Source organism: Melampsora larici-populina (genome assembly GCF_000204055.1).
Source record: "Melampsora larici-populina 98AG31 unplaced genomic scaffold MELLAscaffold_17, whole genome shotgun sequence".
Lineage (NCBI taxonomy): Eukaryota > Fungi > Basidiomycota > Pucciniomycetes > Pucciniales > Melampsoraceae > Melampsora > Melampsora laricis-populina.
In genome coordinates, this window is record NW_006768781.1 from 1,410,321 (window position 1) to 1,437,140 (window position 26,820).

General features: G+C 40.8%; 7 protein-coding genes across 7 annotated transcripts in view; 4 read left to right on the plus strand and 3 right to left on the minus strand.

Annotated features, from left to right (window-relative positions):
- Window positions 1-2,586: 2,586 nt before the first annotated feature.
- Window positions 2,587-4,695, plus strand: MELLADRAFT_48332 (uncharacterized protein; the record flags this gene model as incomplete). The annotated part of the gene is made up of 9 exons (XM_007409774.1): window positions 2,587-2,749; window positions 2,852-2,949; window positions 3,025-3,246; window positions 3,316-3,360; window positions 3,433-3,537; window positions 3,603-3,814; window positions 3,874-4,007; window positions 4,077-4,241; window positions 4,313-4,695. 9 exons carry the CDS (start codon window positions 2,722-2,724, stop codon window positions 4,693-4,695), a joined length of 1,392 nt encoding a protein of 463 aa, XP_007409836.1.
- A 2,485-nt stretch (window positions 4,696-7,180) lies between these two features.
- Window positions 7,181-7,993, plus strand: MELLADRAFT_35807 (uncharacterized protein; the record flags this gene model as incomplete). The annotated part of the gene is made up of 4 exons (XM_007409775.1): window positions 7,181-7,354; window positions 7,456-7,502; window positions 7,580-7,745; window positions 7,817-7,993. Coding segments are annotated over 4 exons (564 nt in total), but the record flags the coding sequence as incomplete, so codon positions are not given.
- Window positions 7,994-9,387: 1,394 nt separating this feature from the next.
- Window positions 9,388-10,803, minus strand: MELLADRAFT_86314 (uncharacterized protein; the record flags this gene model as incomplete). The annotated part of the gene is made up of 8 exons (XM_007409802.1): window positions 9,388-9,622; window positions 9,696-9,814; window positions 9,884-9,979; window positions 10,046-10,129; window positions 10,198-10,344; window positions 10,418-10,534; window positions 10,598-10,711; window positions 10,795-10,803. The coding sequence occupies 8 exons, from the start codon at window positions 10,801-10,803 to the stop codon at window positions 9,388-9,390; spliced, it is 921 nt and encodes a 306-aa protein (XP_007409864.1).
- A 2,171-nt stretch (window positions 10,804-12,974) lies between these two features.
- Window positions 12,975-13,657, plus strand: MELLADRAFT_106413 (uncharacterized protein; the record flags this gene model as incomplete). Its single annotated transcript, XM_007409776.1, has 2 exons — window positions 12,975-13,128; window positions 13,284-13,657. The coding sequence occupies 2 exons, from the start codon at window positions 12,975-12,977 to the stop codon at window positions 13,655-13,657; spliced, it is 528 nt and encodes a 175-aa protein (XP_007409838.1).
- A 3,539-nt stretch (window positions 13,658-17,196) lies between these two features.
- Window positions 17,197-17,869, minus strand: MELLADRAFT_106414 (uncharacterized protein; the record flags this gene model as incomplete). Its single annotated transcript, XM_007409801.1, has 2 exons — window positions 17,197-17,744; window positions 17,824-17,869. 2 exons carry the CDS (start codon window positions 17,867-17,869, stop codon window positions 17,197-17,199), a joined length of 594 nt encoding a protein of 197 aa, XP_007409863.1.
- A 1,751-nt stretch (window positions 17,870-19,620) lies between these two features.
- Window positions 19,621-22,077, plus strand: MELLADRAFT_63104 (uncharacterized protein; the record flags this gene model as incomplete). Its single annotated transcript, XM_007409777.1, has 5 exons — window positions 19,621-20,755; window positions 20,800-20,964; window positions 21,025-21,512; window positions 21,560-21,849; window positions 21,921-22,077. 5 exons carry the CDS (start codon window positions 19,621-19,623, stop codon window positions 22,075-22,077), a joined length of 2,235 nt encoding a protein of 744 aa, XP_007409839.1.
- Window positions 22,078-25,697: 3,620 nt separating this feature from the next.
- Window positions 25,698-26,820, minus strand: part of MELLADRAFT_106416 (uncharacterized protein) — a gene marked incomplete at both ends in the record, with an annotated part of 1,746 nt that continues 623 nt past the window's right edge. The window contains one exon of the mRNA XM_007409800.1: window positions 25,698-25,915. Coding sequence (XP_007409862.1) covers window positions 25,698-25,915 — 218 coding nt within the window. The remainder of the gene's footprint in view (window positions 25,916-26,820) is intronic.

A 26,820-nucleotide genomic window follows, 5' to 3' on the forward strand; every position in this document is an offset into this window, starting at 1 on the left:
GATGATTTATAAAGTTATGATAATGTTGATAAGCCAATATGAGAGAAATATCCAGAGAGACAAAGAAATAAGATAATAAAAATTCACAAAAGAAAACATACCACCACACAAACGAAAAGGTAACAATGACGTAATAGAATATCCACATTAAGGAAGGAATCACAAAGTTTAATATTATACACGAATACCACCGTAACTTCTTCATTGTAGGGCGAAAGAAAATTAGTATGCTACATATAACAAAATAACGTATAACATCATAAATAACAATATCTGAAACGAAAAGAAAAACACTAAGTAAAAAGATAACAAGGAAAAGTAAAAAAAATAACGCAAAATAAAGCACAAAACGAGAAAATATTTGTAATGATCGAATTATACTGTAAGGGCTCTGGTCTAGGGTCTTGAGTTTCATGACTCAAGACGTTTTAAGTCTAGGTATTAAGAGCACCCACTATGGTAAGGGTGATTTATCGTAAAATTTGCGTTGCTGAAGCGTGAAATTTGATCATGCGTTATTTACCAAAGTCGGCAACCGCATGAAATCCACTATGGGATGATCTACGGTCTGCTTTACCAACGATAAATCACTGTGAATCAATCAGATCCACAGTGGTATGATCTTGAAATGAATCATCTCATTTCTCATAACCTTCATCCAAGAATTATCCACCAAATGCCCGCTACAAGTTGAAAAAACAAATCGATTGTCTTTTGAAGTCTTCAAACAATGATGATGAGCAGCAGGACTTGCCTCTCCAATGATCTCCCACCACCACCACCACCCCACACTTGCTTCCGAATCTAAATACTGTCATGTTGTACCTTGAAAACATGCTCATTCCGAGAAATTCCAATGCTCATCAAGAGCTTCAGCGCGATCTCACGATGAACCTCTGGCTGAAGGAAGCGGGTCAATGAGAGTCATTCTTTTGAAACTGCCTCATGTGATACTAATATTACTTTTGTTAAACTGATTTAAAGATATATACATAACATTTTATTGCTCGATGATTATTTGAGATCTGTATCTACTGATTTAAATATATGTATATATGGTTTTTTGCTTGATGATTGTTTCAGATGTGTATCCACATGTGTATCCACATGACTGAGATTATGAAAAACAAACTAAGTCCAATTTAAATATACATTCATACAATTGTTTTGCTTGGTGATGAAGATCTGTTGACTGAGATGATGAGATAGAAACTAAGATTGGACTGTTGATATCTCTTTGCTACTTCCTTTGTTTAGGAGTGTGATGTTTCCAAAATTTGATGTCTTGAGGTCGACTCTTGAGGATGAGTTTTGAAATTGAGGTTTTGAGGTTTGGACATTGAGGTGTTGAGGTTTGAACGTTGAGGTGTTGAGGTTTGAAGTTTGAACGATGAGTTTTGATGTTTGATGTTTTGAAAAATGCAGTTGGTGACCGATTATCCTACGATAAATCAAGTCGTAGGCTTGCGTAGATCTGAAGACACGAAGTGCAAGACTTGATGCAGCCGTCCGGACTGCAGGTCTAAAACAGGTCCATAGTGGACCTGTCGGTATTTTAGCGTTACGGTAACGCTAAATCACGTCGTTAACGCAACCATAGTGGGTGCTCTAAGAGTGACAAAAGTTACTATAATAATTCGATGAAGAAGAAACACAACTATACACAACTACAACAAATATATATACCTATAACTTTCTTAACAATCTATCCTAACTACCATTTTGCTTAACAACGATTTCTTCTACAACATCTTTCTTTTATTCCTAATTCTTATATTTGATTATATGTCTTATTTCCAATTGTTTTGTTCTAAGTTATTTGAATATTTTATGTATTTGACTCTTATGTATTTTACATCATTACAGTGAGCCCTGGGGCAGAGCTATTGTTAGCTGTTTTGGCTCTGACTGGCGATCTCCCAGTTGGATTGTTGTTGTTTGGCTGCAGAGAAAATGAGTTAACAGTCCGTTCAAGCCGGGACAGAAGCCCATGCTTCGGAGTGCGTGGCACATTGTCGGGTTCACCGTTCGGAATGCTTATGCAGCTTTGACGTCGACAGATAGGGTTCCTACAACGTTACCCTTTGCCCATTGATTTTTCGTCCATATTGATAAGTTCAGGAGCGCGTCAGTAGTGGATGATGATCTTCTTGGACGACCATCGTAGTGGCCCTCAGACAGGATGTTGTTTGATTCTGCGAAGCGTTCCATGTTGTTGGCCAAGACCGCTTCGAGCACTTTGCTTAACGATGGGTATGTTGACCACTGCGGCGACGACTTTTTTCCAAAAAAAAGAAAAAAAAGTGGTTAATCATTCTCAAATCGGCTTTAAAACACAATAGATTGACTGTGCGCGGCTTGCGCTCCCATTTCGAGAGCCGCCTCGCAGCTTCCACAGCCCTTTGAGTGTTCTGAAATGAGTAGTCAAAGACGAAATGGGCTTGCATGAATCAGGGCCACAATTAGATTTCAAAATTTGAAGCCTACAACAACAAACCAATTCACTACGACCGGAAATTTTAATTGTGAACTGCTTATCAGATATTTACTATCGGATTTAACTTAAACTTATTTAACTTCGGTTGACTAACTTCGATCGACAATAGTGAGATCTTCAATTGAATTTGATCACAGGAACCTTACTGCAACCCTCTTCAAGTAACTTTCTCAAGGAACAATCATTACTCTGCCTCGGTCACCGGGAAGGAACTTTTTGGAGAGATGACCCTCAATGCTACTTACACGGATTGTAAATTATTAAAACCTTTTTACTTTTCATCCTCTGAATGAATCAGAATGGATACCAACCATTCGCTGATCAATCCTTCTCCTCTCGTTTCACTTTCTGAAGTCGGTCAAATCGTTTACACTGATCCACAAGGAAAGGTATCAATCTATAATCCCGGTGACATATCATGGATCCTCACTTCAACTGCATTGGTCATGATTGTCAGTCTTTCTCTTTACTTCAACCAAGACTTATCTTCTAATTGACATTTTAATTTCTCCATTTTCTTTATTCAGATGACTCCTGGACTCGCCATCTTTCATGCCGGTTTGCTCCGGCGGAAGAACGCTCTCTCTCTCATGTTTCTTTCAATCGCAATCTATTCAGTCGTGGCTATTCAGTGGTTTCTATGGGGCTTCTCTTTGGTCTATTCACCTAATGATTCGTCTTTCGTCGGTTCACTTCATCATGTCGCATTTCAACATCTTGGTTTCGATCCTGCGGAATCTAATGCTCGAGTTGGGTTTATATGTACCTACCATTAATCTTTGATTTTATGCTGACAACCTGTTTCCTTTGCTCTTTAGATTCCTGTTTTGGCGTATGCAATCTACCAGATGATGTTCGCAACTGTTAGTCCTTTTTTATCGTGTACATTTTAAAAAATTATCAATCTCACATTATTCCTTTTCTTGCGATATCAGATTACCTGTGTCATCATCATGGGAGCAGTAGCTGAAAGGGGAAGAATTGTACCTGCCGTAGTATTTGCTGTTCTCTGGACCACAATTGTTTATGATCCAATAGCTGTCAGTTTTCTTCCTTTCTTTTTTGTATCTCTCTGTACCTTTTGGTCTGACTATTGGTTATCAAGAGGTGGACTTGGTCAATCAGAGGATGGTCACTCAAATTAGGTTCATTGGATTTCGGTGGAGGTGGACCCGTTCATATGTCATCCGGATCAGCTGCCTTGGCTTACAGTCTTGTTTTGGGACATCGAGCTGGGTATAAAACTGCTAGGCTTGCTTATCGTGCTCATAATGCCTCTTATGTCTTTCTGGGTACTGCTTTGCTTTGGTTCGGATGGTACGTGAGTTTGATTTTGATTCTGCAGAAACTTCAAACTTAATACAAACGGTTTTCAGGTTCGGCTTCATTGGTGGTTCAACAGATGCTTCAAATCTTCAGGCATTGCATGCTTGTCTGGTCATCAATCTTTCTGCTGCTGCTGGTGGTCTTACTTGGCTTGTCATTGATCGTCTTCGTCAAGGAACCTGGTGTTAGTGATCATCTAATATTTTTGCACTATTTAATGATCCTTTTCACTGATTCTTTTTTCTGTACACAGCTCCCGTCTCGTTCTGCTCTGGAGTACTTGTTGCTTTAATTGCCGCTACACCGGCCGCAGGACTTGTGCCTGCCTCAGCTGGATTGGCTTTTGGTGTGATATCAGCATTAGTTTGTAATTATGCAACGGTCCTGAAGGTTTGGCTGGATTGTGATGACGCACTTGGTAAGTTTATCTCCTCTCCTCCTCTCTCTTCCGACTTTACTGCTGACAAATTCTTTGGAATCATGAATTAGATATCTTTGCATCTCATGCAATAGGAGGATTAACAGGATCCTTACTTACCGGTATTTTTGCGGACGCCAATACGGCTTCTTTTGATGGTAAAACAAATATCAAAGGAGGTTGGATTAATGGAAACTTCATTCAATTTGCATATCAACTTGCTAGCTCATCTGTGATATTGGGCTATAGTTTTATTATATCAGCAATCCTTTTGTTAATCATTGATCGTATACCTGGTATTGGACCTCTCAGGGTTGGTGAAGAGGCAGAAATTGAAGGATTGGATTATGATCAATTAGGAGAATTGTTAGTATTCTATCTTTCATTTGAAACCTCTTCATGTGAAGATACTGATGTAGGATTTCAACATACAACAGCGCCTATGATTACGTAGAACAAGAACGGGAATTGATTTACAGGTTACCGATCTCACCACGTGAACTTAAAAACATTGAAACCTCTGAAATAAGTAGTCAACATCATCATCCGAATCCTAACACAAGGAGAGAGATCGTCTCTGATGCGATGAGTGATCAAACTGCATCTCATTCTGTGATTATTGAAACACTCACTTGTACACATCCAACTTCTTGAAAGCATAATCAATTTCTCTACTAAGTCATGATTTCCTCTTTGTTTTTTTCTTACATACCATATCTATTTATATATAACTTATCATACTTCATTCACACATCATATTTTTTTATTAACAAGCATATCATGATTTTTTATGACCGTTTCTTTTTCTTTTCTCGTCTTTTTTTCATTACATTCTTATCATTTATTCATATCAAGAACGTTTCCCTTTTTCTTCTTTTTGTCTTTTGTCAATTCTAAAATTGTGAATTGAAAAGTAGCATGTTTATTATCTTTTTTTCTCTATTCTTCTAGGAAGTATGATTTATTTATATGTGATTTCTTTTTCTTCTGTTTGATTGTTTATATACAACTAACAACTAGTCTGATCAGGAAAAAAATGTAGATAGACATAATAGGTTTTTGACTGTATCATATAAAATTTTTATTGGGTTTATTTTTTGATTTATTTTTTTTATTTTTGTTCTTTTGATCATCTTACATATAATACATAGAAGGTTTTAGTTGGAAAAGTTAGTTTGTTAAGATATACGTACATTATCGTAGATTATGGATTTTTCTTTGGATGTTATGAACCTGATGATATGAAAGACATGCATTGTCATTAATATTTTATTGAAAGATTTGCTATTCCCTGCCCTAGATTGGTGATGCGCGTGTTATATAAAAGATTGCAAAGAATTGGATCAAGAACTGTCAAGTTGAACTTGTGAGTTTGATTCCAATGAAGTGGTTGCAAGGCAGCCTCAGGTTGAGTTTGTATACTGATATCCAGAGCTCAAAGAGATGTCATCTGTATCAGTAACAAGTGGAAAGTTATTTTCAATGCAGGATTAAGGTCTGAAGGAGTATGGTGGGAGACACCAAAGATGAGGAAAAGCCCAAAGAATCTTGAAATTTTACTCGAGCCCACAATTCTCAATTTGTTGAGAAGCCAAGGGTAGTTGTAAGATCACCTCATCCAGAGCTTCTCAAAAGTAGCTTTTTAGAATGTTTCATCAAAGATTACAAGAGCTATGCAAGCTAGGACATATCTTACATGTCAAGCTCATCTCTCTGAATTAAATGAATGGCTCAAATGAAAAGGTAACAAAAGTTTTGCAATTGCTACAGAAAGCTAGTTTTGGGAAGCTCTGGATGCTAGAGCATCTCAAAAAGTCCCCTTGGCTTCTCACCAAGTTGAGAACTGTGGTCTTGCTTAAAATTTCAAGATTATTCAGGGATTTCCTTATCTTTGGTGTCTCCCGCCATAGTACTTGTATAAATATGTTTGATAATTTGAAGTTATAAATAAAAGAAATAGCTTTGAGTTGAGATCTATCAATTTTCCATCAGTATTGAATTTCTGTAAAATTTATAATACCTCATTAAAAAGCTTTTCACTTATTGTGGTTGCTAATTCTTTGGGCTTGTAACCATATGTATTCAACTTGTGGAATAGGAATACTGACAAATTTACTTAAGAGTTGATCAACTGGAGTTAACCCCTCACAAACTAGAGGGTCATAGATTTTTGGTCTTGAGTCTTTGAACTTGGAAGCAAATCAAAGGGATAAGTCACTTCTCTTTTTGTTGATGGTTCTAGTGATAGGCTCATTAATAGAATTGGTGTTGGTGTAATGTGAATCTGAGGAATGAGTCATTAGATTTATGATTTCTAATGTGGATTCCAAAGTGTACTTCATGTATGTTACATGTATAAGTCCAGAATGCTTATATAAACAGATGACCAAAAACTTGATTTCAGGCCTGGTTTAAACATGAAAATAAACCTGAGCATTGCAACTAACAAATAGTATTTATAAGTGATTGCGGGAGACAAATACTATAGGAGATGTTACTGTGCATGGATTGCATTCACCTTTGTATTGCATGTAGACAATCTAAACCTAGTCAAGGATAGCTGAGTAAACTTAGTTGAAAGAAAGAGGAACCATGCCAGTTCAGCTTATTTTTTTTGGATGTCAACTTACCTGAGGAATGAGGTCTGCCTTGCAACTTGAGGATACCACAATAACATCACATCAGAGACGGAGTCTGGACTCTGACGGAGATGGCGAAGTAACCCACCGGTCCGGGGCTGTGCCCCGACCCGTGATGAACTGGGTCGGTCTCTCCAGCCTTGTTCAAATCAAACCGTCCAGAAATTAAAGCCCAAAAGAACCTCACCCCCTAAATCATCGCGATCAACCAACAAAGGAACTCTCAATAGATTGGCATCATGGTGAGCTCATAAACACAGCATAGTTGATGTTACTAAATCGGGTCTTTCTTGTGTCTTCCAGAATCGCATCTTCGGTAGCTCATCTGCAAAGGCTCCGAAACCAACTCTGAACGATGCCATTCAATCCACTGAAACAAGAATAGACTCCATGGAAGTGAAGATTAGAAAGTTGGATGCTGAATTGATCCGATACAAGGAGAACATGAAGAAACTACGCGATGGACCAGGCAAGGTCAAACTCTAGCGATACCAATCGGTTTAAGACGCGAGATTCACTGACGTGGTGTGGTGACGATTGCTGGATCCCTGGATCAACCATTTCGCAAAGATCAGACAGCAATGCAACAGCGAGCAATGAGGGTGCTTAAGCAGAAAAAACTGTGCGTGAATGTCTGAGCCTTTCGATCTACAGGGTATCATATCTGGTTTTCTGATCTTCATCTTGGTGTCACCTCAGATACGAAGGACAGCTCGAGCAACTTCAACAACAAACCTTCAATATGGAACAAGCTATAATGACGACTGATAACTTGCGTAACACGATGGCAACAGTGGATGCCATGAAGCAAGCAAATAAGGAGATGACGAAACAATATGGCAAGATCAACATCAGCCAGATCGAGGTCAGAGCATTACTATCCATCCAGAATGAATTCTGTCGTTGTCTGTCACTCATGACTGGGATTTTGACTAGGCGATATCGTACGATATGGAAGACTTGATTGAACAAGCTAACGAGGTCCAAGAAAGTCTGGGCAGATCTTACGGTGTCCCTGACGAGATTGATGAAGACGAATTACAAGCGGGTAAGTTCTGCCCTCGTTGGGAGATCAATTCGGATAAATTCCTGACTGACTCCTTGTGTGACTAAGAATTGGAGGCACTTGGAGATGACCTCACTGAGCTCGAAAATCCAGATATGAACGACGGGATTCCCAGTTATTTGAAGAATACCGATGCTAGTCAATTACCTGAATTGCCCTCAGGCGAAGTAAGCCAAGCTTCACTGATCTTTTATACAATTCTGATTGAAGTCCAAGCTCTGATTTGTCTATTGTCTTCTAGCTTCAATCTCCAGCGGAACCCATCAAAGCCACTTGAACACTACATATTTCAATCTTGCTTGTTTTTTCTTCTTCAAGTCCGAAGCCGTCAAGGTCAGAGTCATTCGCTCAATGACATTCTGTGTATGTAATAACAGTTCAGATTACCACAAAAAGATGCTGTGTGCAGAGCCTAAGAGCAATCACTGGTTTACAGAGCGTACTAATCTACATTGTCGCAAACCTTGTAATAAAAACATGAAATTGTGGTACATCCTCTGGGCCCTCACAACATATCCCACCCCATCACAAGCACGAGCTGTCTGTAAAAGCTATCAGGTCGAGAAGCACATCCCATAAAATTGTAAGATGTGATTTTGGGGGGTTGAGGGTAAGCATCACACTGCTGGTGTGAGGTATTTGTATAGAGGCTGTTGTAATGCAAAATGGGCAGTGAATACCAAAGTGCAAGTATGTTGGCACAACTACATATCCATGGTTTTGTGGTGGTCCCTTTTCTAGCCAACCATTCTGAATTTATGCAGCTTATGTCAAGTCTTTCTGACAAACACATGGTGAAACATAAAAAGAAATAAACATCTTACTATTGCAATTCAGTAAGACCCAAATGAACAAGTGATATGTGGATTCACCGGATTGAATCCCATTCCGATTCTCATATATAGGGAAAAACACTTCGGTCCAGACCCTACACCACTGAAGGGTCTTTACGTGCATATCACGCGCAGAACCTTTGCAGAGGGTGAGCGCGTGAAATTCTCGCTGAGTGCAAACACGTCATGGGCATGCGGCACCCTCGCCTCGCACCCACGTGCACTGACACGCTCCAGAGACGCACCCGTCTCTGTAAAGTCACGTGTCCACAGTCTCTTCCGGACGCACAGCCCAATGCCAGGGGCCCACGTGAGAAGTCCTCACAGGCCAGATACGCCGTCCTCGCAGGGTGTTGACGCACACCTCCAAGGCCGCAGGCCTCAGCTGGGCGAGCGATCTTTGGGCATTGGGCGCTGTTGCGCTACGAACTCTCACTCAGAAGTTCAGAAGCTTTCAAGCTGGCCCGCGTTGTGAATAAATAAGCGGCACGACACGAACCAGAAGGCATAATTCATTACTTTTATCAATCATACAAGAAAAGGTAGAAAAGCAAGCCAAATAAGACTTGTCGATATGTTAATTTGAGTGGATTTAAATAAGTTGAGAATTATGTCATCATTGATTCATCCTCCTCGCCATCCTCCTCTCCACCCGGTTGCCCAGAGCCAGACCCCCCTAACACGTCCCCAGCGCCGAGAGCATGCGCGTCATTCTCAACGGCCGGTGCTAGCACTTCCTCAACTGCGGGAGATGCCAGATGTGGTCCCAAAGTTTTCATGGTCGCCCACGAACGCTTGCCATCAAAAGCGTTGCGCTCATAGCGCACAATACGATCGAAGTACCTGCGAGAGAACCATAAGGGTTAGCGAAACTCCTTACTCACGCTGACCCAATCGGATAAAATGAAAAACTCACAAAGCTCGATCGCTTTCTGGTCTGGCACGAAGGTCTGCCAGTACTTCGTCCATGACAGTCCACTGGCAACGTTTTTTGTTGACTGTGTGATTGAGGTGATACCACACTGTCACGTATTGCTTCGCGGAAGAAAGTCGTCGGTAAATGAAACCTATGATGCCACGTTAACCGGTGAACGGAGCACTAACCATGAAGATGATGCACTTGACAGTCTCGCGCCCCAATTTTGTCAATGTTTCCTTGTTGCCAAGAGATCGAGCCTCGCGGATAAACACTCGGGCGACCTGTGTTTGTGTTCATTCGGTCGTCGTCAGGGTACAAAGGAACACGGAAACACTGTGCGAACTGACCTGAAGCACCAGTGATTTGGCAGACGGGACGAGCAGCACATCGCCAACCGCGCCCTCGGGCGCACCCAGGATATTGGTGAGAAGCTTCATCGGGACAAGAGTTGGTCAGCTCACCATCCTTGATGCTGAAAGGGGGCCGAGGTCAAACTTACCACTGATCGCACCTTGCTGCGCTGATTCTTCAACGTCTCTTTGACGAAGAGGTACATCGGAGTTGCCGGAACGCACGCCTCGCCGGGGCTGTAATCGCTAAGGCAGTGTTCATCTACAAACTTGTGATCAAGCCCTTTGAGGAAGTTCTATCGAAAGTGTCTGTTTGTTCAGCTTTCGCAATGGTGTGACATGAGGAGAATAAGGAATCGAGTTACTGACAAAGGTCAGGACTTCCAAACTCTGCACCATGGTGGTGTGATCTCCGGCCACAGTCTTGCTGAATGCCTGCAGGTCTGGCCGGAAAATGAAACCTGACACCGCATCCTTGAATGTGTCCTACGAAACAAATGCGCAAAAATTTGAACCAATCACGAGTGATTCGAGTAAACAAACACTTACTCGAATCACTCTGCCAGGTACCCACTTGGGCCCCAATCCGCTCGATCGCCCTTCCTGAAAACTGAATACAAGGTACGCAAGTGTAGCGAGATATTCTTCACCGGGCAGTGTGATCTGCCCAATGAAGACCAGCAAAATTAGCCCGTTGTCAAATGTTTGAGGCAGAAGTGGAGAGAAATATGTGGAAGTGAGCGTACCTCGCACATCCTTTGCAAAACTTCTTGATTCTCCTTTGTCAGTTTGAGCAAGTCGATATATTTTTTAACACTGCTGGCACCTGCGGCTGGCCGCAAAGAGGCTCTGGCTGGGGTGCCTGTGCCGCTGTAGTATTTAAAGCTCAACAAGAGCTTTACAACACCTAAGAAGGGATAATCTACTACGTGTAATATAGTAGAAGTTGCCTAAAGACTGCCTTCTTCAAAGAAACCAGCACGAGGGCACTTGCTGACCACTTTGTGATAACAGAGAAATAGATAAAGCACCAGAGAAAATAAAGCAATACTGTTGTGTAGTATTATTCCCAGATTTTAAGCGCAAAAAGTCACACACTATGTTTATTACTAGCAATACCGTTGTAAGTATTATTCCCAATTTGACTTATAGTCTTTAACACACGTAAATAAATTTCTCCTTGCTTTGAAGGGGCGGATTTAAGTGATCTTAGTACAAATATAGTAAATAAATGATGATTTATAACACTACAACAAAGGTATAAGATGCAGAAAAGGGCGCTACTATCCTAAAATCATCAAGGAGTATTTATATCCACATGTAACAACTTTTAAAACAGTCAACAGCTTCAAAAACCAATCAAATCCGCCTAAATAACCCTAAAAACCATGTAATGACGCAATGTAATGATCTTGTTACTAATGTATGATGTAATTTTCACAGCCAAAAGTGATCAATGACGCAATAATATGATGTACAGCACTTCTTAAGATGAATACAGGTGATTTTTTCCTTGTAAACTAGCTGAAACCCAATTTTTGAGATTACAAATTTTTTCAGATGTGCTCCAATTTTTGATTACTAAAGTGCATCTTGTAGCCCACGTGTTACTGATCATTTCTGACACCTACATGACCTACTTCTGATGAGTGATGAGTAAGATATTGAGTTGTGAAGTTAAGGTTTTTGGTGTTACATGTGACTTGTGACTGTAAATTCGAGATTCACACCAATTTCTTATTTGCCTTATAACTTTTTACATAAACCTCCGTTACTAATGATTTAAAGATTGTACGTTATGTAATCCACTCTTCTGCGTTGAATGAGCTATCTACCAACTTATTCTGACGTCATTTGACATATGTAATTAGCTGAAAACCTCCATTTTCGACGATTTTCACCTATTTTCTTCACTTTTCACAGCTGCTACTCTCTTTTTCTTGCTCATGTAATATGACATCGTCTTCTATAACCTTAAAAATCCCGGAAAATCCTCTTGGCAACCTTAATTTCCACTACTACCACCATTACATATGTAAACTACACGCATAACCCTTGTTTACCAACTTCGAAAAAGTACCTTTCTGCTAATAACTTCTGTTTTTCCTTATCAACCTTGAAGATTAAAATTGTTACTGTATTATAAACTGTTGTTCTTTCATATCTTAACCTCATAAAACCCATAACTTAATTATAAATAAGCTAAAAACCATTTTCCAACTTTTACACCTATATTTTCGAATTTTTCTTATCTTTTTCTTTTCTGTCTTTTTGTAATAACTTTGTAAGTAAACTATGTTGATCTTAATAATAATTTTGAAATAAGATGACATAATAATGAGCTAATAAGTATACATAAGCCTCTAAGAGCTTCAATTGATCTGAAAACCTGAATTTCGAATTCTCTGCTATATTGAAGTTTGCTAATAAATTGGTAAAGTGAAAGATGATTTAATTTTCTTGATTGATATCATAAATAGATCACCACACCGCGTGGTTGGGGCGGCCGAAAGAGAGTTGCAGCAGCGGTTCGGGGTGATTCTCCTGTCAAAGACGTCGCGCTTTGGGAGGCTACACAAGCGGGAACGTGTATGAGGAAGGTACGGGTCAGTTGGAAGCGAAAGAGGGGGGGGAAAGAAATGGAATGTTACAGTGTAACAAAAAGGGGGTATGTGGTTGGACCACACCGAACTGGCTGTTTTCCACGCTGGCATCGTCCTCGAAAATATCATCCATCGCAAAATCGGAAGTGTGCGAAGAAGAATGAAGTAGGGAAAAAAAAAACTGTGACGACCTCGTTCCGTTTCAGAAAGAAGCATCATGAAACGACGCTATATAACCAGACGGCCGGAAGGGTGTACTTGCCTGTGAATAGTAGAGCTGACATTCCGAACCTAAAAGCGAGTCTATCCCTTTGACATCAGGAATGTCAGCACGTGTGAGGGGCATTCCTGGGTTAATCAGAATTCTTGAATGCATGAATGCATTCCTGAGGAACTTACTTGCACGGATCTTGAGGTATTCAAAGGTATGCATCGATGGCAGATTGGATATACCGGTGAAGAAGGTCCCAACCGCAGGTGAGTCCGAAGCGTGCAGTTTTGAAGCGTTGAGAAAGCCAGCCATGAGTGTTGATGAGTGAGTGGAAGGGTTTCATTCAAGCGAGCAAGGGGGGTTCCAGGTGGGGAGTGGGACTTGTGAACCTCGCCTCCCCTGTTCATGTCCCACTTCACAGGTGGACATGTCACCAACAGGGGACTTCCAAAGTCGTTTGAGGGCATTCCTAAAGGTCTTATCGATGGGAAACAAGGCCAAAAGGGCTTTAGTCCGCCAGGCATATCAGCACCAACTTTCCAAACAGATGTAGACACAGACATAGTGGTGGTTCATCTCACACGGACCACCAAAGTCAAGGATAGATCACAAAGGTCCTTTTCATTTGTCAAAGCAAATTCAAGGAAAGATCACAAAGGTTCTTTTCATTGCAAAAATAATTCCATTACAAATATACAATTTCCAGAGCCGGTCAAAATGGTATATGACCAAGTCTCAGCTACATATGTATTTCCGGCACATCATCTTCGTCCTCTTCCATGGGCACATCCATAGAATCAAACATGGCACTGTTTGGATTGGCTTTGGGTGGACATTTTTCCACCCAAGTTGAGAGGCCTTTGGTAATGGAGGCTTGCCATTCATCTGGGGTGACTTCCGACCACTCATACTTGGTCACACTGCGATGATACTCTGACGAATAGTGGGCACCCGCATTGATGATGTACGAGTTGAACGCCTCATGAGACACTTCCGGCCTTTTTTTTTGCGCGGCGGTGCGTTCGATTCGGAAAGCACGGGTCTTTGTGACACCACATTTGGCGTCATGGCAGTTGTGCTGCACATTGAGGACGCATGATATATTCTGTTTCCAAAAACAGTCAGTTCAAATAATTGAACCACAAATTGTTTGAACACATACCTCAATTTTGATCCATGCATACTGATTGATTTCTGTGGCCTCCCGCATACCATAAAAGGGGTGTAGTCCAGCCGACAACTTGATTTTTTGTACTTTGATCAAAATCACGTTACTTGACAGTTGTTCCCATATCCCGGTTACACGGCCAATCTTCATAGGTGAACTTGACTCGGGTTCAAAATCAATCTGCGGTGGGTAGAAAAGACAGTTAGCGCGCCGGAATTATTTTTGGAAATGATCATTGTCATTACCAATAAAAAAGTGCCGCATAAAACTTTGCGCCCATCGGGAAGTACCACTTGGCAACCTTTCCTCCAAAGTTTATTTGGCCATTGAATGCGTAACTCATTGGGGGTCTCTTCTTCTTGCAAATTGGCGGCTAGTGAAAGAAAAAACAACCGGAGAATTCACGGTGAAATCCACGGTACAGCAAGGTGAAATACGCGACTTACGAGTCACTTTGACTTTCCTTTCCTGTGATGGCAAGAAAGGGAGATGGAGACCAACAGACCGCCACACCTCTTTTTCTTGGAATAGCTCTTGGAAAAGTTTTGACGCTGTTGCTCGTGTCCCGAGTCTTGAATCAAAGAAAGATCCCCCCGTAATGAGCATCCGCACAAGCCGTTTGTTATTGAAGCTGTTAGAAATATCTTTGCCAGGCGCGTGGTGATTGGACTTGATTGAGGCGGCACGTGTTGTGCCGTTTTGAGCTTCCATCTTGTCAGTCAGAAATAACGGGGGAGGTCCAAAGCGGTCGACTGAATCCGGGAGGTGGGTGAGCATGTGAAATTTTGGTTTGTTTGTCCATTGGGCAGTTAGAGCCACAAGCTGGTTCAAGAATCGAGACACCACAATGTTAATTCAGTAAGGTATGGCTGCTTGTGAAAAATCCGGGTTTGAGATATGTATGATGCCAAGTGAACCAAAGCAATCCAACAATGTCGATAATCATCAGGTAGAAATTCGAAAAACACAAACGGCGCCGCCTGCAAGACCACACGGAAGTCTTTTCCGAGTAGGCTGTTGGCGTAATGAACCATGTTCCGTGGCTGGATTGGAGCACAATTCAGACCATCAATTGCAACAGATTGCCAACGTCCGGTTACAATCGCCAGTTCGGCCGGAGATAACTTTGAAATCACATCACGATACATATATTTAGTGACCCCAAGCAAAACTACATGTAATGATTCAACCGGGGTGTCTATGTGTCCATCAAAAGCTGAGAAAGATATGTCAGCTATGAGATGAGTTGGTTATTAATATTAGTAAAAGAGTAAATACCAGCCAAGCGTAGAAAAGGATTGAACATATGTTCTCCAAATTCCTCCTCCAAACTTTCACAATGTTTGATGATCTCGTCTTGGGACATCTGGTCTTCTTTGGGTCTATGTTTGTTGGAGCGGTAGAGTTGCTGAGCATCTTTTGCAAAGGGCAGATTTAAAGAATCACGAGTTCCATAGGCTTTAGAAAGATCATCAAATTGCCTGATGCTTTTGGGGTTTCGTGTCAACTTCCACAACTGTTTCGTCTGTTCTCGCGTGCGTGCCCAGTTACGTCTTGGCCGATGAGCGTACACAAAAATGCACAGTGAGGAAAAGTATCAAATATGTGGCAATTTCAGGTGGAAATCGTACAGGGCACCAGTTCGCGTCGATTCCCACAAACTGTTGGACATAGGTCTCGGTTTGCTTATCCGCTCGAGACTCGACTGTCAAGTCGCATATTCGACAAGGTGATAAAGTCCCCGAGGGATTGGTAGTATTTGAAATCTCAGCGTGCATCGGTGAGTCTCCCATGTGGCATAGGATAAATGGTACCACCAGGACGTCTTGCTGAATGCTGCAGTCAAATGCATTAAACCCATGTGAAGCTGCTTCACTGGAGACAATTGTCAGCTCAACACTTGTGAAACCAACCATTTATATCATAAAAATGAGGACGCACTTCAATTCATCTACTATCTGATCACCTTGCTCCAGAGCACTTGCAATGTTTGAAGTGCACAACGAGTGAATGTGAAACTCCTGATTTGTAAATTTGGGAACCAGGCCGCCCAAGGAGAAATAGAAGGACATGTGTTTATTCCATTTTTTGGACATGTTTCCCGAAGTATCATCGGAGTAAAGTACAATTGGTACACTTCTAATAATCATAGCATTAGCCTTAGACAGCCAGGGATTTGGGAGCTCAATGAGCTTGACTCCGTTCTTGGTATTCTCTATAGATAGAAGTCAGACAATCTGTTAGCCTTTTTGGACGCGCGCAAAGCAAAGCAAAACAGTCCAAAGAAGGATGAGAAACTCTTGGTGAACTCACGCAGGAGGTGGGTGTTTACACAATCACTCCATTTATTACCATCCAACAATTCTATTCGCGGGAAAGATGTGGCAAAAGTTTGAACGCTGACATCCAAAAACGTCCCCGAGGCAAAGTTGGGCTCTGCAGGAATCACGAAATTGCGAGAGCCTTGACCAGCGGGTGCAACCTCTAAGCACTTCGCCCGTACGGAGCACTCGTCTTGATAGAAAAAGACTGGGACAACCACGCGCGCGTCTGCCAATTGAGTTGGTTTGTATAGGTAGAAGTGTTCCCCTGCCACATCAACCATCGGCACTCGGAGACTGGGAGGTAGCTCTTCCCGCCATTTCTTTGATTGGGAATATCGGTCGACAATGACACCTTCATCCGTTTTGGGGAAAAATTTCATATGGGGAGCCACTTCGGGGTTGCCCAGCTCCTACACGATGATTATCAGACGACCAAACAAATAGTGAATCTTAGAGAATCAATACTGATGTGGGGGACAAGCACAAGACTTACTTGGGACACAATATCGCAAACGGAGAGAGTAAAACATGGATTTCCCAGTGGGCTTATCCTTTCTAACACCCTCAAGCCGAGGCGAGCTTTCAAATCAGTGCGAATCTTCTTTATGTGACCTGAGATGCGGAGAGTCAGATCAATCTTGACCGTAGAGCCATGGCGCCCGCCGTCAGAATGGAAAATCACACTGACCCAGATCTGGCAGGTCAACTTTAAGAACCCTCTTGAGAATCGAACGGATCCGGTTGTACTCTGCTGTCGACATCAAGTTGCGCCCAGTTCCCATCATCAATAGGGCCGCGGCGCGCTGGAATAGGAACGATGGTACAAACCATGTCAGTACCTTTCACGGAATAAGTAACTGAGGGACTCGGACAACCTCTGCCTTTTGTAAAGGGTACCACGGAAGCCACGTGTCTGTGGCCGCCTGTTTGGGTTCAACTGCCTGTGAACTGCAGCCTGGTGAATCGGAACCGTCAAGCATTTCCTCCAAGTCGACACTAGACTCTCCAGAGGTGCAGCCGAGTTTGATTGGATGTGATGGATCATAGAGGGATTCCAGGCCGTCCGAGCTAGAATCGACGCCGTCCTGAAAAATATCCATAGCGTTTTGATTGTGGGCATTTTGATCTTCCGCAACTTCTTCGACGGGATCGTCCTCGGGAAACATTGGGGCAGCCAATAATGTTTGCCTGTTCCCGAGAGGGGATCGAGGGCCTAAACCAGGTGGTGCCGCGGCCGGCTCAGCTGCCGCGATTCTTTCCAGCTCAAGTCGGACTCGGTCAACGTGAGTTTTCAACTTGCTGTGTCTGATCTTGTCCTTGAACATGCGACCGGTACAGAGTTTACATAGCCACTGTCCGGTGTGGGACCCAGCCGTGGAAAGTATAAAGTCTACGGAAAGACCATCAAAACAAAGGGTGGGATTCAACGTAGAACGTAGTGCAAAGATCCGCGGCTTAATGATTCTCACATTCGTCAGAGCTCGCTTGGGCTGGGGAAATCAAAACGACAGGCATCTTGATTTATTGTATACTGTGATTGTGATTGGTCGAGCCAAAGGCTATCGGGAATCAATGTGGGAAGTAAGTAACGCTTTAGGAGAGTCAAAATTATTTTCAAGTACAGTGGGTAAACCCGAGTACGTGTTCCGACCTGCCCTGCAAAATCCAATTTCACCTTTTGGGGCAATGTCGGGGCACTCAATCTGAATGTTTGAGACTGGCACCCAGACCATTGAAAAGGTATTGCTTTGATGAATCTAGGAATATGGTTTTGGAGACCAAAAATATGATTTTACTCTTTTAGGGGTTTGGATTTTCGGACCTAGGCCTCAATTAGGTACCTAGCTAGCTACTTAGCAACGCACTAGGCCCATAATTTGATGAATATGGTGGCTCAAGTGGCAAATAACCTCCAAATTTGCCTTTTTTTGAAAAAAAAACCAAACTTTTGCAACCTAGCACCACCCCTCGACCTTCTTCTCCCGCCAAAAAAAGCAGAAAAAATGGCAAAAAAATCTCAAAAATTTCGGAACCAAAGCTCTATGCAGGGTGGCTTGGAACACGTACTCGGGTTTACCCACTGTAAGTCTCGATTTGCGTCAAGATCGAGTGTTCATGGGATCATGTGGGACTTGGACTGGTCTTCTGACATGTCCGGTTTATTTCCATGCAGCGGGGGAACACTTCAAGCGGTTGGGAGATCAAGTGTTTGGATACTGTTTGCATCACATTACGATCGCTGGCACGTGAGAACCATGATAGGTTGATGTTGAACTGGCACCTGTGGCATACAGATCCTCTGGTGAAACACCGAAGAAAAAGAGAAAAATACATACGGTATCTACGGAAGCCCTGAGCGGGGGGGGTGTGACACACACATCACACACAAAAAACACACCAAAAATAACAAAACACAACACAACAAACTACATATTCTACAACTATTGTTCTGAATGACCTTCACATTTCAAACATCCACCTCATACACTCTCGATCCCAAGCTCAACTGGCTAAGCAATCCATCAATTCACAATGATAGCACTCTAGAAACGATGCTATCAACCATACCTATAAGCTCCAGCTCATGAAGGAACACCAAACTCCAAGCAATCCTTGGTTAAAATCAATCAAAGCACTAGGAGCGTGAGTGGCTTGCCTCTGGTCATCTCTATTCATCTCAGTCTAAATTTCAAGTCTTCAAATCAAATTAACATTGCATATGGCTTATCATCATCTTCTCTGTGGATTCCGTGGATCGGACTACCATTTTAGTGTTGATTGCATTCTTTGTAAGGCTCTTTTGTTAATACACACTATTTGTTCATACAAATCTAGACTCCTAACTGATTGAATAAGAATGGGTTTAGTGTATTGAATGTTTTAAAATTATGACAAATAAAAAAGAATAGAAACACATAAGACAGCTTGACGGTTTAACTATATGAAAAACATTGCAATAAAAAAATAATTTTACGTAACATGATAGAATCATGATGTGAATAAATTATTGATGTCATGAGGATAGAAAAACAGAAAAGAAAAACACTAGATGTTACACATTTTCAAAGATAGATTTAAAAGCAAAAAAATTATTGTAACATCTTGTAGATAATTCCAAAACACTGTTACCTATATATTCAACCCCATGTTCCGTGTTCCTCACTCAATATTTTTTTTTCTTTCTTACCCGCTTCAAACCTATAAAGTCAGATTAATACCTCCAAAAACCTATAAAATCATATTTATACCTTCAAACACCTCTCATCATGTCAGATCAACCTACCTGCCAGACAGGTCCTTGTTCTAGTTGCAGTTGTGTTTTCATCAATCGAGTCAACGATCCATGTGGTGCATGCGACGATCAACATCAAAGTGAGGCTACTGGTATTCCAGTGCCAAAAAAGGTTTACTGTCATCATTGTGGTGTTGGATATCCACGAATGAAGGAAGATATTTGCTACCCTTGTAAACAGATATCAAATTCAACCCCTGCTCCTAGTCCTCATCCTAGTCTACTTCTTCGTCACGAGTTGAATCAATCCTTGAACCGAGTCAATAGCTCTCCTGTCCATACGAACACCTCTAGTATAATGGCTGAGATTGATGAACTTGCATCAGATTCTTACCAAAGTGCTTCTCACCGCCGAAAACTTGGGACGAACATCCGCAACTCACTCACTGTTGGAAAGCAAAAAATAACTAATTCAAAATTCAATGATACGTTGTCACGAACTCAGCCCCGACTTCCCCTTGGACAAGGATCTCATGTATTATCTTCCTCCAACCGAAATTCTTCAATGATACCAGCCAATGTTCAATCAAAGCCCAAAGTCCAATTTGTTCCAATACGATTTGTCTACCAGTTCAGCAACAAATCAATTGAACATGGGCTTGGTTCTATTACACAGAGTGTCGACTTCAAGGATTCTTCATGGTTTACTAAATTAGCAGAAGATGCATATAATTTCTATAGTGAAAAAGCATATGAACGATTTCCAACCGAAGATCAAACTGAAGATGGGTTTCCACCACTTCCACACTTTGATATTCGATGGGTCCAGTTAGTTCAAGTTACATACAGGTCGGTTGTGGTGTTTTCTTCAGAAGATCATCTCCTGCAAGCGTTCAAAGATCATAAAAAAGCTAGCAACATGGCATGGCTTGGTGTGTTGTTCAATGCAGACGACTATCTTGTGATTCAAGCCAAAGAAAATGAGCTTGTTTGTGGAAGCAAGAAACGAAAAATCAGATACGAATCAGAGGATCCTCATTCTGACACCAATTATCAATACGAAGGGAGTTCCAACAACTTTCGCAAATCAAAACAAAATCGTCTTGACTCACCATCTGACCAGACTGAAGACTATAGCCTACCCAATGATGATCTATCTTGTTCCACCCGTAAATATTTTCTATGCCTACTATAATATGAATTGAAATACAAGGGCTTACTTTTTGGTTTCCAAATAATTCAACAGACCAGGTAATCACTCGAAGTCGATCTAAACTCATGACCAAAAGTGTTGGTAGTGAAACACCAAGCAAAGTTCCTGATGATTCACAAGATTTAGCATTTGACTGTTACACCCGCTCCCTGATTAGCTTCCAAGGTTGGTTAAATTCAATTGAATCTTTTCTTAAATGAAGCTAATTCGTGTTCTTTCAAACAGCAATTAAAGGAATTATTGGGGAACCAGTACCACTCGAAATGATGGATCCTGTAGCCGTTCATCAAGATGCGCCTCAATTTGATCACGGCATTTTTGGAGTTTCAAAGATTCTACGATATAGACTAAATTCATCCAAAGTCAATGACACCAGCTCATGTACCACCTACTCTGTCACTGAAGAAGCAAATTTGGCGTGGATCGAGGTTACAATTGATGCTGCAAGCAAGGCTGTAAATAAAGAAGATCTTTCAGATGACCTAAATCATCAATCATGGGAGGGACGAATTAGTGTTGGCCCTCAAACATTGAGTGGAATGATTATAACACCTTTTTGGGGCTCAGTTTTGACAGACTACGATATTTCCAATCCAATCTATAAACATCGGCTGTTTGGAGAGGGGCAGAGGTTGATACTCAGCTTTCAAAGGAAAGTCAATTGCACCCCAGGTGTTACATCTGAATTAAGAGATATGTGTCTCTCATTGCGAGTAAGTACTTATTTTTCCTTCTGGGACACATGATATGAATCTAACAGATAGCAAATTCAATCCGGTTCATGTCTCAGATGGCTTTTTCTATGTTATTCCAAAGCATTGACAGTTCCTTTGATGCCAAGTTTTTTTTCTGTCAAGAAAAAGGGGAAGAGGAGGAAGAACTATACATGACACCAGCCAATTTTGTCCTAAAAAAACCGTATGAAAATATGCATCAGATAATGCATGCACTCTCCCATTCAAGCTTGGATGACTACGAAGGCAAGGCCGTCATTGTTGTGTTAAAAGGTGCTGGCCAAATTGTCACCGATCTTTCAATGATAAATCTGAAGTTAGTATTTCACCATTTTTAGAGACCTATCACATTAATATTGATATTGTTTTGCTATCATTTGTTTAAAGATGGCCCGTCACAAAAGATAACCAAGGCAAAGCGGCGATCAAGGAATTTCAATCCAGCCATTGCCCACCACTGTGTGATCTGCTTGGCCTCCATAAACTCAATCTACCATATGATACAAATGAAGCTCATATTCTCGAAGATCGAAATGATTTATGATGTGATTGGGAAACGGAGTTCAAAAGATTTCCCTCATTGTGTTCAACTTCTTTATTTTGAATCCTCTTTTCCTCTCTATTTCTTCAAAGTGTAACAAGGCAATGATAATAAAAACATATTTTCAATGCTCTACATTTGAGAGGACATGAATTGAGTACAGAGATGTGAGTAAACAAATGAGAAGGACTGAGATCTTGGTTGTTGTGGACGTACCCAATCGTACCCAATTGCATGAGATTGGATATAAGCATATCCTGTGCCTGAATCTTCTTCAGGGGCCACGTAAGCGATTTCTTTGAAGCTTTCTCATCTCAATCTTTTGGCTATGTCCTCTTCTCCACTCAAATCGACCACCATTTGATCGAATCTCTCTTCAGTAAGTCCTTCAACTGTTCAATATTTGACAAGATAGATTCATGTCTGACTAATCTGTTTTATACTTCATCCATTTCAAACTATTTGATTCTAGTCAAAAAAAAACAAGTCGATTTGAACTGGTATCAATCCATCTCTTTTATTCAAAATCAATCACTTAATCAATTCAAACAACACCTTAAAATTGATTCACATCATTCATCCTTTTGTAGTCAAAACTATTCAATTCTACTCGAAAAAACAAATCGATTTGAATCGCTATCGATCCGTCTCCTTTATTCAAAATCTTTCAGTTAATCGATTCAAACGATATATTCAAATTACTTCACCTTATTCATCCTTTTCTAGTCAAAACTAATCGATTCTAGTCGAAAACAAATCGATTTGAATTGCTATCGATCCATCTCCTTTATTCAAAATCATTCAGTTAATCAATTCAAACGATACATTCAAATTACTTCACCTTATTCATCCTTTTCTAGTCAAAACTAATAGATCCTAGTCAAAAACAAATCGATTTCGATCACTATCAATCCATCTATATTGTTAATCAATCAATCAGGTGATTGATTCAAACCACTTTAGATCCAACTCTAGTCTAGTAATTGGTCAGTCTATCTAGTCTCTAAACCAGTTTGTGTCTTGAAAAAATCCAAATCTAATCACAATTGTTACAATTCTTCATAATCAATACAATGCTTTTAAAAAACAATCTCAATTCTAATTCCTTAGACTTCGATTCTAGTAACATTCCAATTTACTTCACAATCAATACAAATTGATTCCGGTCAAAAAACGATACATTGAAAACGATTGAAATTATTCATCAAATCAGCATGATGTGAGATACTGATTTTCATATTTCTTCATTCTTCCTTTATCTTTCTTTTGTCATGATCAGCAACTAGAGGATAGCAGAGCTCCCACAGGCCAACTTGATAATGGATGGAATTTCATCTTGCATGTTCTATCTTGACATAGTCAAGATGCAGAACTACCTGATGTCTCCATTCCACTATCAAGTTGGTTTCGGACCTTGATGATCGATGGTCACTGCTATAGGTTTAACTGCACTTGTCCTCCCCAAGAATCTGGGTTGGTTTCACGCACCAAATTCTTGTGGGTAGGGCTCGACGCAAGCCTTGAGCGAACCTAATCTTCATTGTTTGAGTGTGGGAGAGTTGTGACACTCAAAAAAAGTTGATATCTGACATGGAAGATCGTTTGATTAATTTTTGTTGTTTTTTTATTCCGCATAAGTAATAAGAAATATAGATCCCCTGCACAGAAACGTGCTCGAACGAAATTTATTACTAGTCAGATCGAAACTCGGGTTGCAATCAAGAAAAGTAAAATTGTTGCACGATGGGTTGCTTATAATACCCCACAACCTCCATCTTCTGATCCACCCTTCAAGTTGAATCGCGCTCAAAACCGAGCACGCATCAGAGCTGAATTTAAACAAAAAATCCGTGATCGGTTTGGCCTCCCCAAAGATGCTACCTTTGTCTTCCGAACTGAGCATGGTGGACAGGCCCTTTTGTCGCTTTCGTTTGGTACAGTAGTTATACTTAATAACTATGGAACTAAACTCCTAGCGGTCGTCCGATTCAACAAGCGAGAATATACAGGAAAGCGGTTGAATAATGGAAAGCTGAAGCGAGAACTTACACCTGATTGTGCCAAACTATTCGACAATTTTAAAAACTCAATCATGACCTTGTATCAACATGCAACAGCCCGCTATCGCTGCTATACTAATGGTGCAGCTGAAGGTCTGAAGCATATGAAATCTGGTCAGATGTTTGTAGTGGGTTTTCGTGGTGGATACCGAAAGAAAAAAATTGGAGGTGCGTAGTTTCTCATTTTTTTCTTTTGGTTTTTAAAATTTTGGTTGTTCATGTATGTTTTAATTTAGGTACCTATGCTCTCAATGCAACAACTGCACGTTCTGTTGCCCGGATGGAAAACGACCTACGCCGCCAGATGTATCTCCCATACATCAACCATTTTCTAGCCGAACGATTTGCCTCCCTATCTATTGGAGCCTTCGAATCCAATTGTCATCGAGCTGCTAAATGTCGCACACCCTCTTGGTCTTCAAAGTCATTTTTCAAATCTCCAAATGGACGGGTCTTTGGGTCAAACTTTGTTGTAACACGTGATGAGTTTGCCAACATGATCCATGTTGATAATGATCATTCTGGTTTCACTTTTGGATTATTTAGCCTTATACATCGTGACACAGGTAAATTATATCGACGTGGAAGGACCTCAAAGCACGGCTACGTCAAAGGTGCTCGATTTGTATTTCCTGACTACAATGTGGAAATTGATTTCGATGAATGTGATGGTGTTGTAGAGATGGTTTGGGCTTCAGATATCAGACACTATAGTACTCACTCCAAGACTTATACACATGATCATCAGCCTATTCCACCGGAAGATGCGAAGATAACTCGATTTGGATCGTCTTGTCAAATTGCAAAAACCATTGTCGCACGCATCAAACTTCTTACTGACATGCAAGGTGACATGTGTGATCAAGAATGGGAGGTATATCGAGAAACATTGGCTGAAAATTATGCAGATGAGTTGGCTCGTAAACTTAAAATGTTAAAAGATAAGAAGCAAAAGGCAGAGATGGAAGAGCTTAAAGCAAAATTGAAATATTTGTAATATCTCTCATTTCATTATTTGTCTCCAACTATCAATAATTGTCCCTTTCACTCCATCTCTTTTTATAAAATGCTACAAGAAATCCAAAAAATATATTGTCTCCCCTATCTTGCCCACCTCTAGTGAAGTGAAACAGAAAATGAAATAATGATTGATGAAGTTGAATTCAAATAGAGTATCAACACAATATAAATACCACAGTGTAAAACTGTTGCCATATGTGGAAAAGCGTTGTAAGAGTCAGAATACTTTGAAATTCATTTCACCTACAGCATACATCCAAAACACACACAACTTGAATTAAGCAGAAAACACAAAAGTCATCATTGACAAGCCATGCAAAGACAATTAGTAGGTGGACAACGGGCAGCAAAAAATAAAAAAAAAAGGACTGTCTTGATAAAAACCATCTGGTGACAAATTTAAGGCTACAAACTCATAAATAAAATATGGACCAGTAAGTCTTTAGATAGTACTATCCCACATCCTCCAAATCGTGCACATAACTGGTCACATGATTCAGTTCCAAATGTAATATTGTAGTCCTTGAATCAACCATGATTATCTCATTCAAATTCTTGATCAGACACTTGATTTTCACCTTCTTCTACATCTATATCCTCACCTTCAAAATAAAAGAAATTATCCAAAAGAATGTCCTCCTCATCTATGTCCTCCTCGTCCTCCTCATCTAACGGTACTAGTGGATAAAGCTCTTGAGGATCTCCTCCCGCTTCTAGATTGTCAAGATCCAAGTCCATTTGGACTATCACTTCATGTAACTCTTCAAACAATGTCCAGACGGAGTTGATGTCAAGATCATCGGTGGTCCAGCCTAGCTCGCGGATGGTTGAATTGAGTAGATCATCGAATGGTTTTGGAGATACAACAAAAAGATCTTCGCGATCAGGATAAAACTTGTCCATCATTCTTTGTATAACTTCGTCTGGTACAGGAGTAAGCCCTTGCTGTCCATCATAATGCTCTGGAGCAAAATAGCACACATCAGCCGGTACACCAGTTGGAAGAGCAGTATTGGTGTTTTTGCGTGTTCGGTATGAGTTTTTTTCATCAACATACTCATCCATCATGTGTTGAACAAGCGGAACCCATAGATGCAAAAAGATGGCCCTGTTTGAGAAAATATATCAGTATTCAAATGAATTAACTAAAGTTGAACAGGAAGACTTACCGTTGGAGTCGATCTCCTGGGTTGTAGCGTCCTTCATCAATAGCTTGTTTGATGTTTTTACGAATTGAAATATTTTTGGCCTTCATTAGCTGTGACCATAGAGCCTCAATTTTCTGATTATGTGGTGATGTCGTAAAGATGTGCATTGCTTCAGCTTCTTCCAAAGTCAAATTGCGGAAAATGCGTGATAGTGTCATCTGATGAGCTGCAATATCCAAAAGTTTTCGGTTCCCGTGATCAGTCGAGGTTTTTTTGAGGAAAAGCCCCCCACAGGCTTTGACCCGTCTCAAGGGAAATAGATTCCAATTTCGTCGAGGGTCATTGTTGTTGATGCCCCCCCTTCAAAGCTGAGAATTTCGACGTGACCATGCATCAATGAACCCCATAAAATACAAAATTCCAAAAGGTTTGAGTTTATTGTGTCCATCACTAGCCCCAAATCTTTATTTGGGCCCAGCCCACCCCGATATACTCTCCTCTTGAGTCGATGTTTCTTC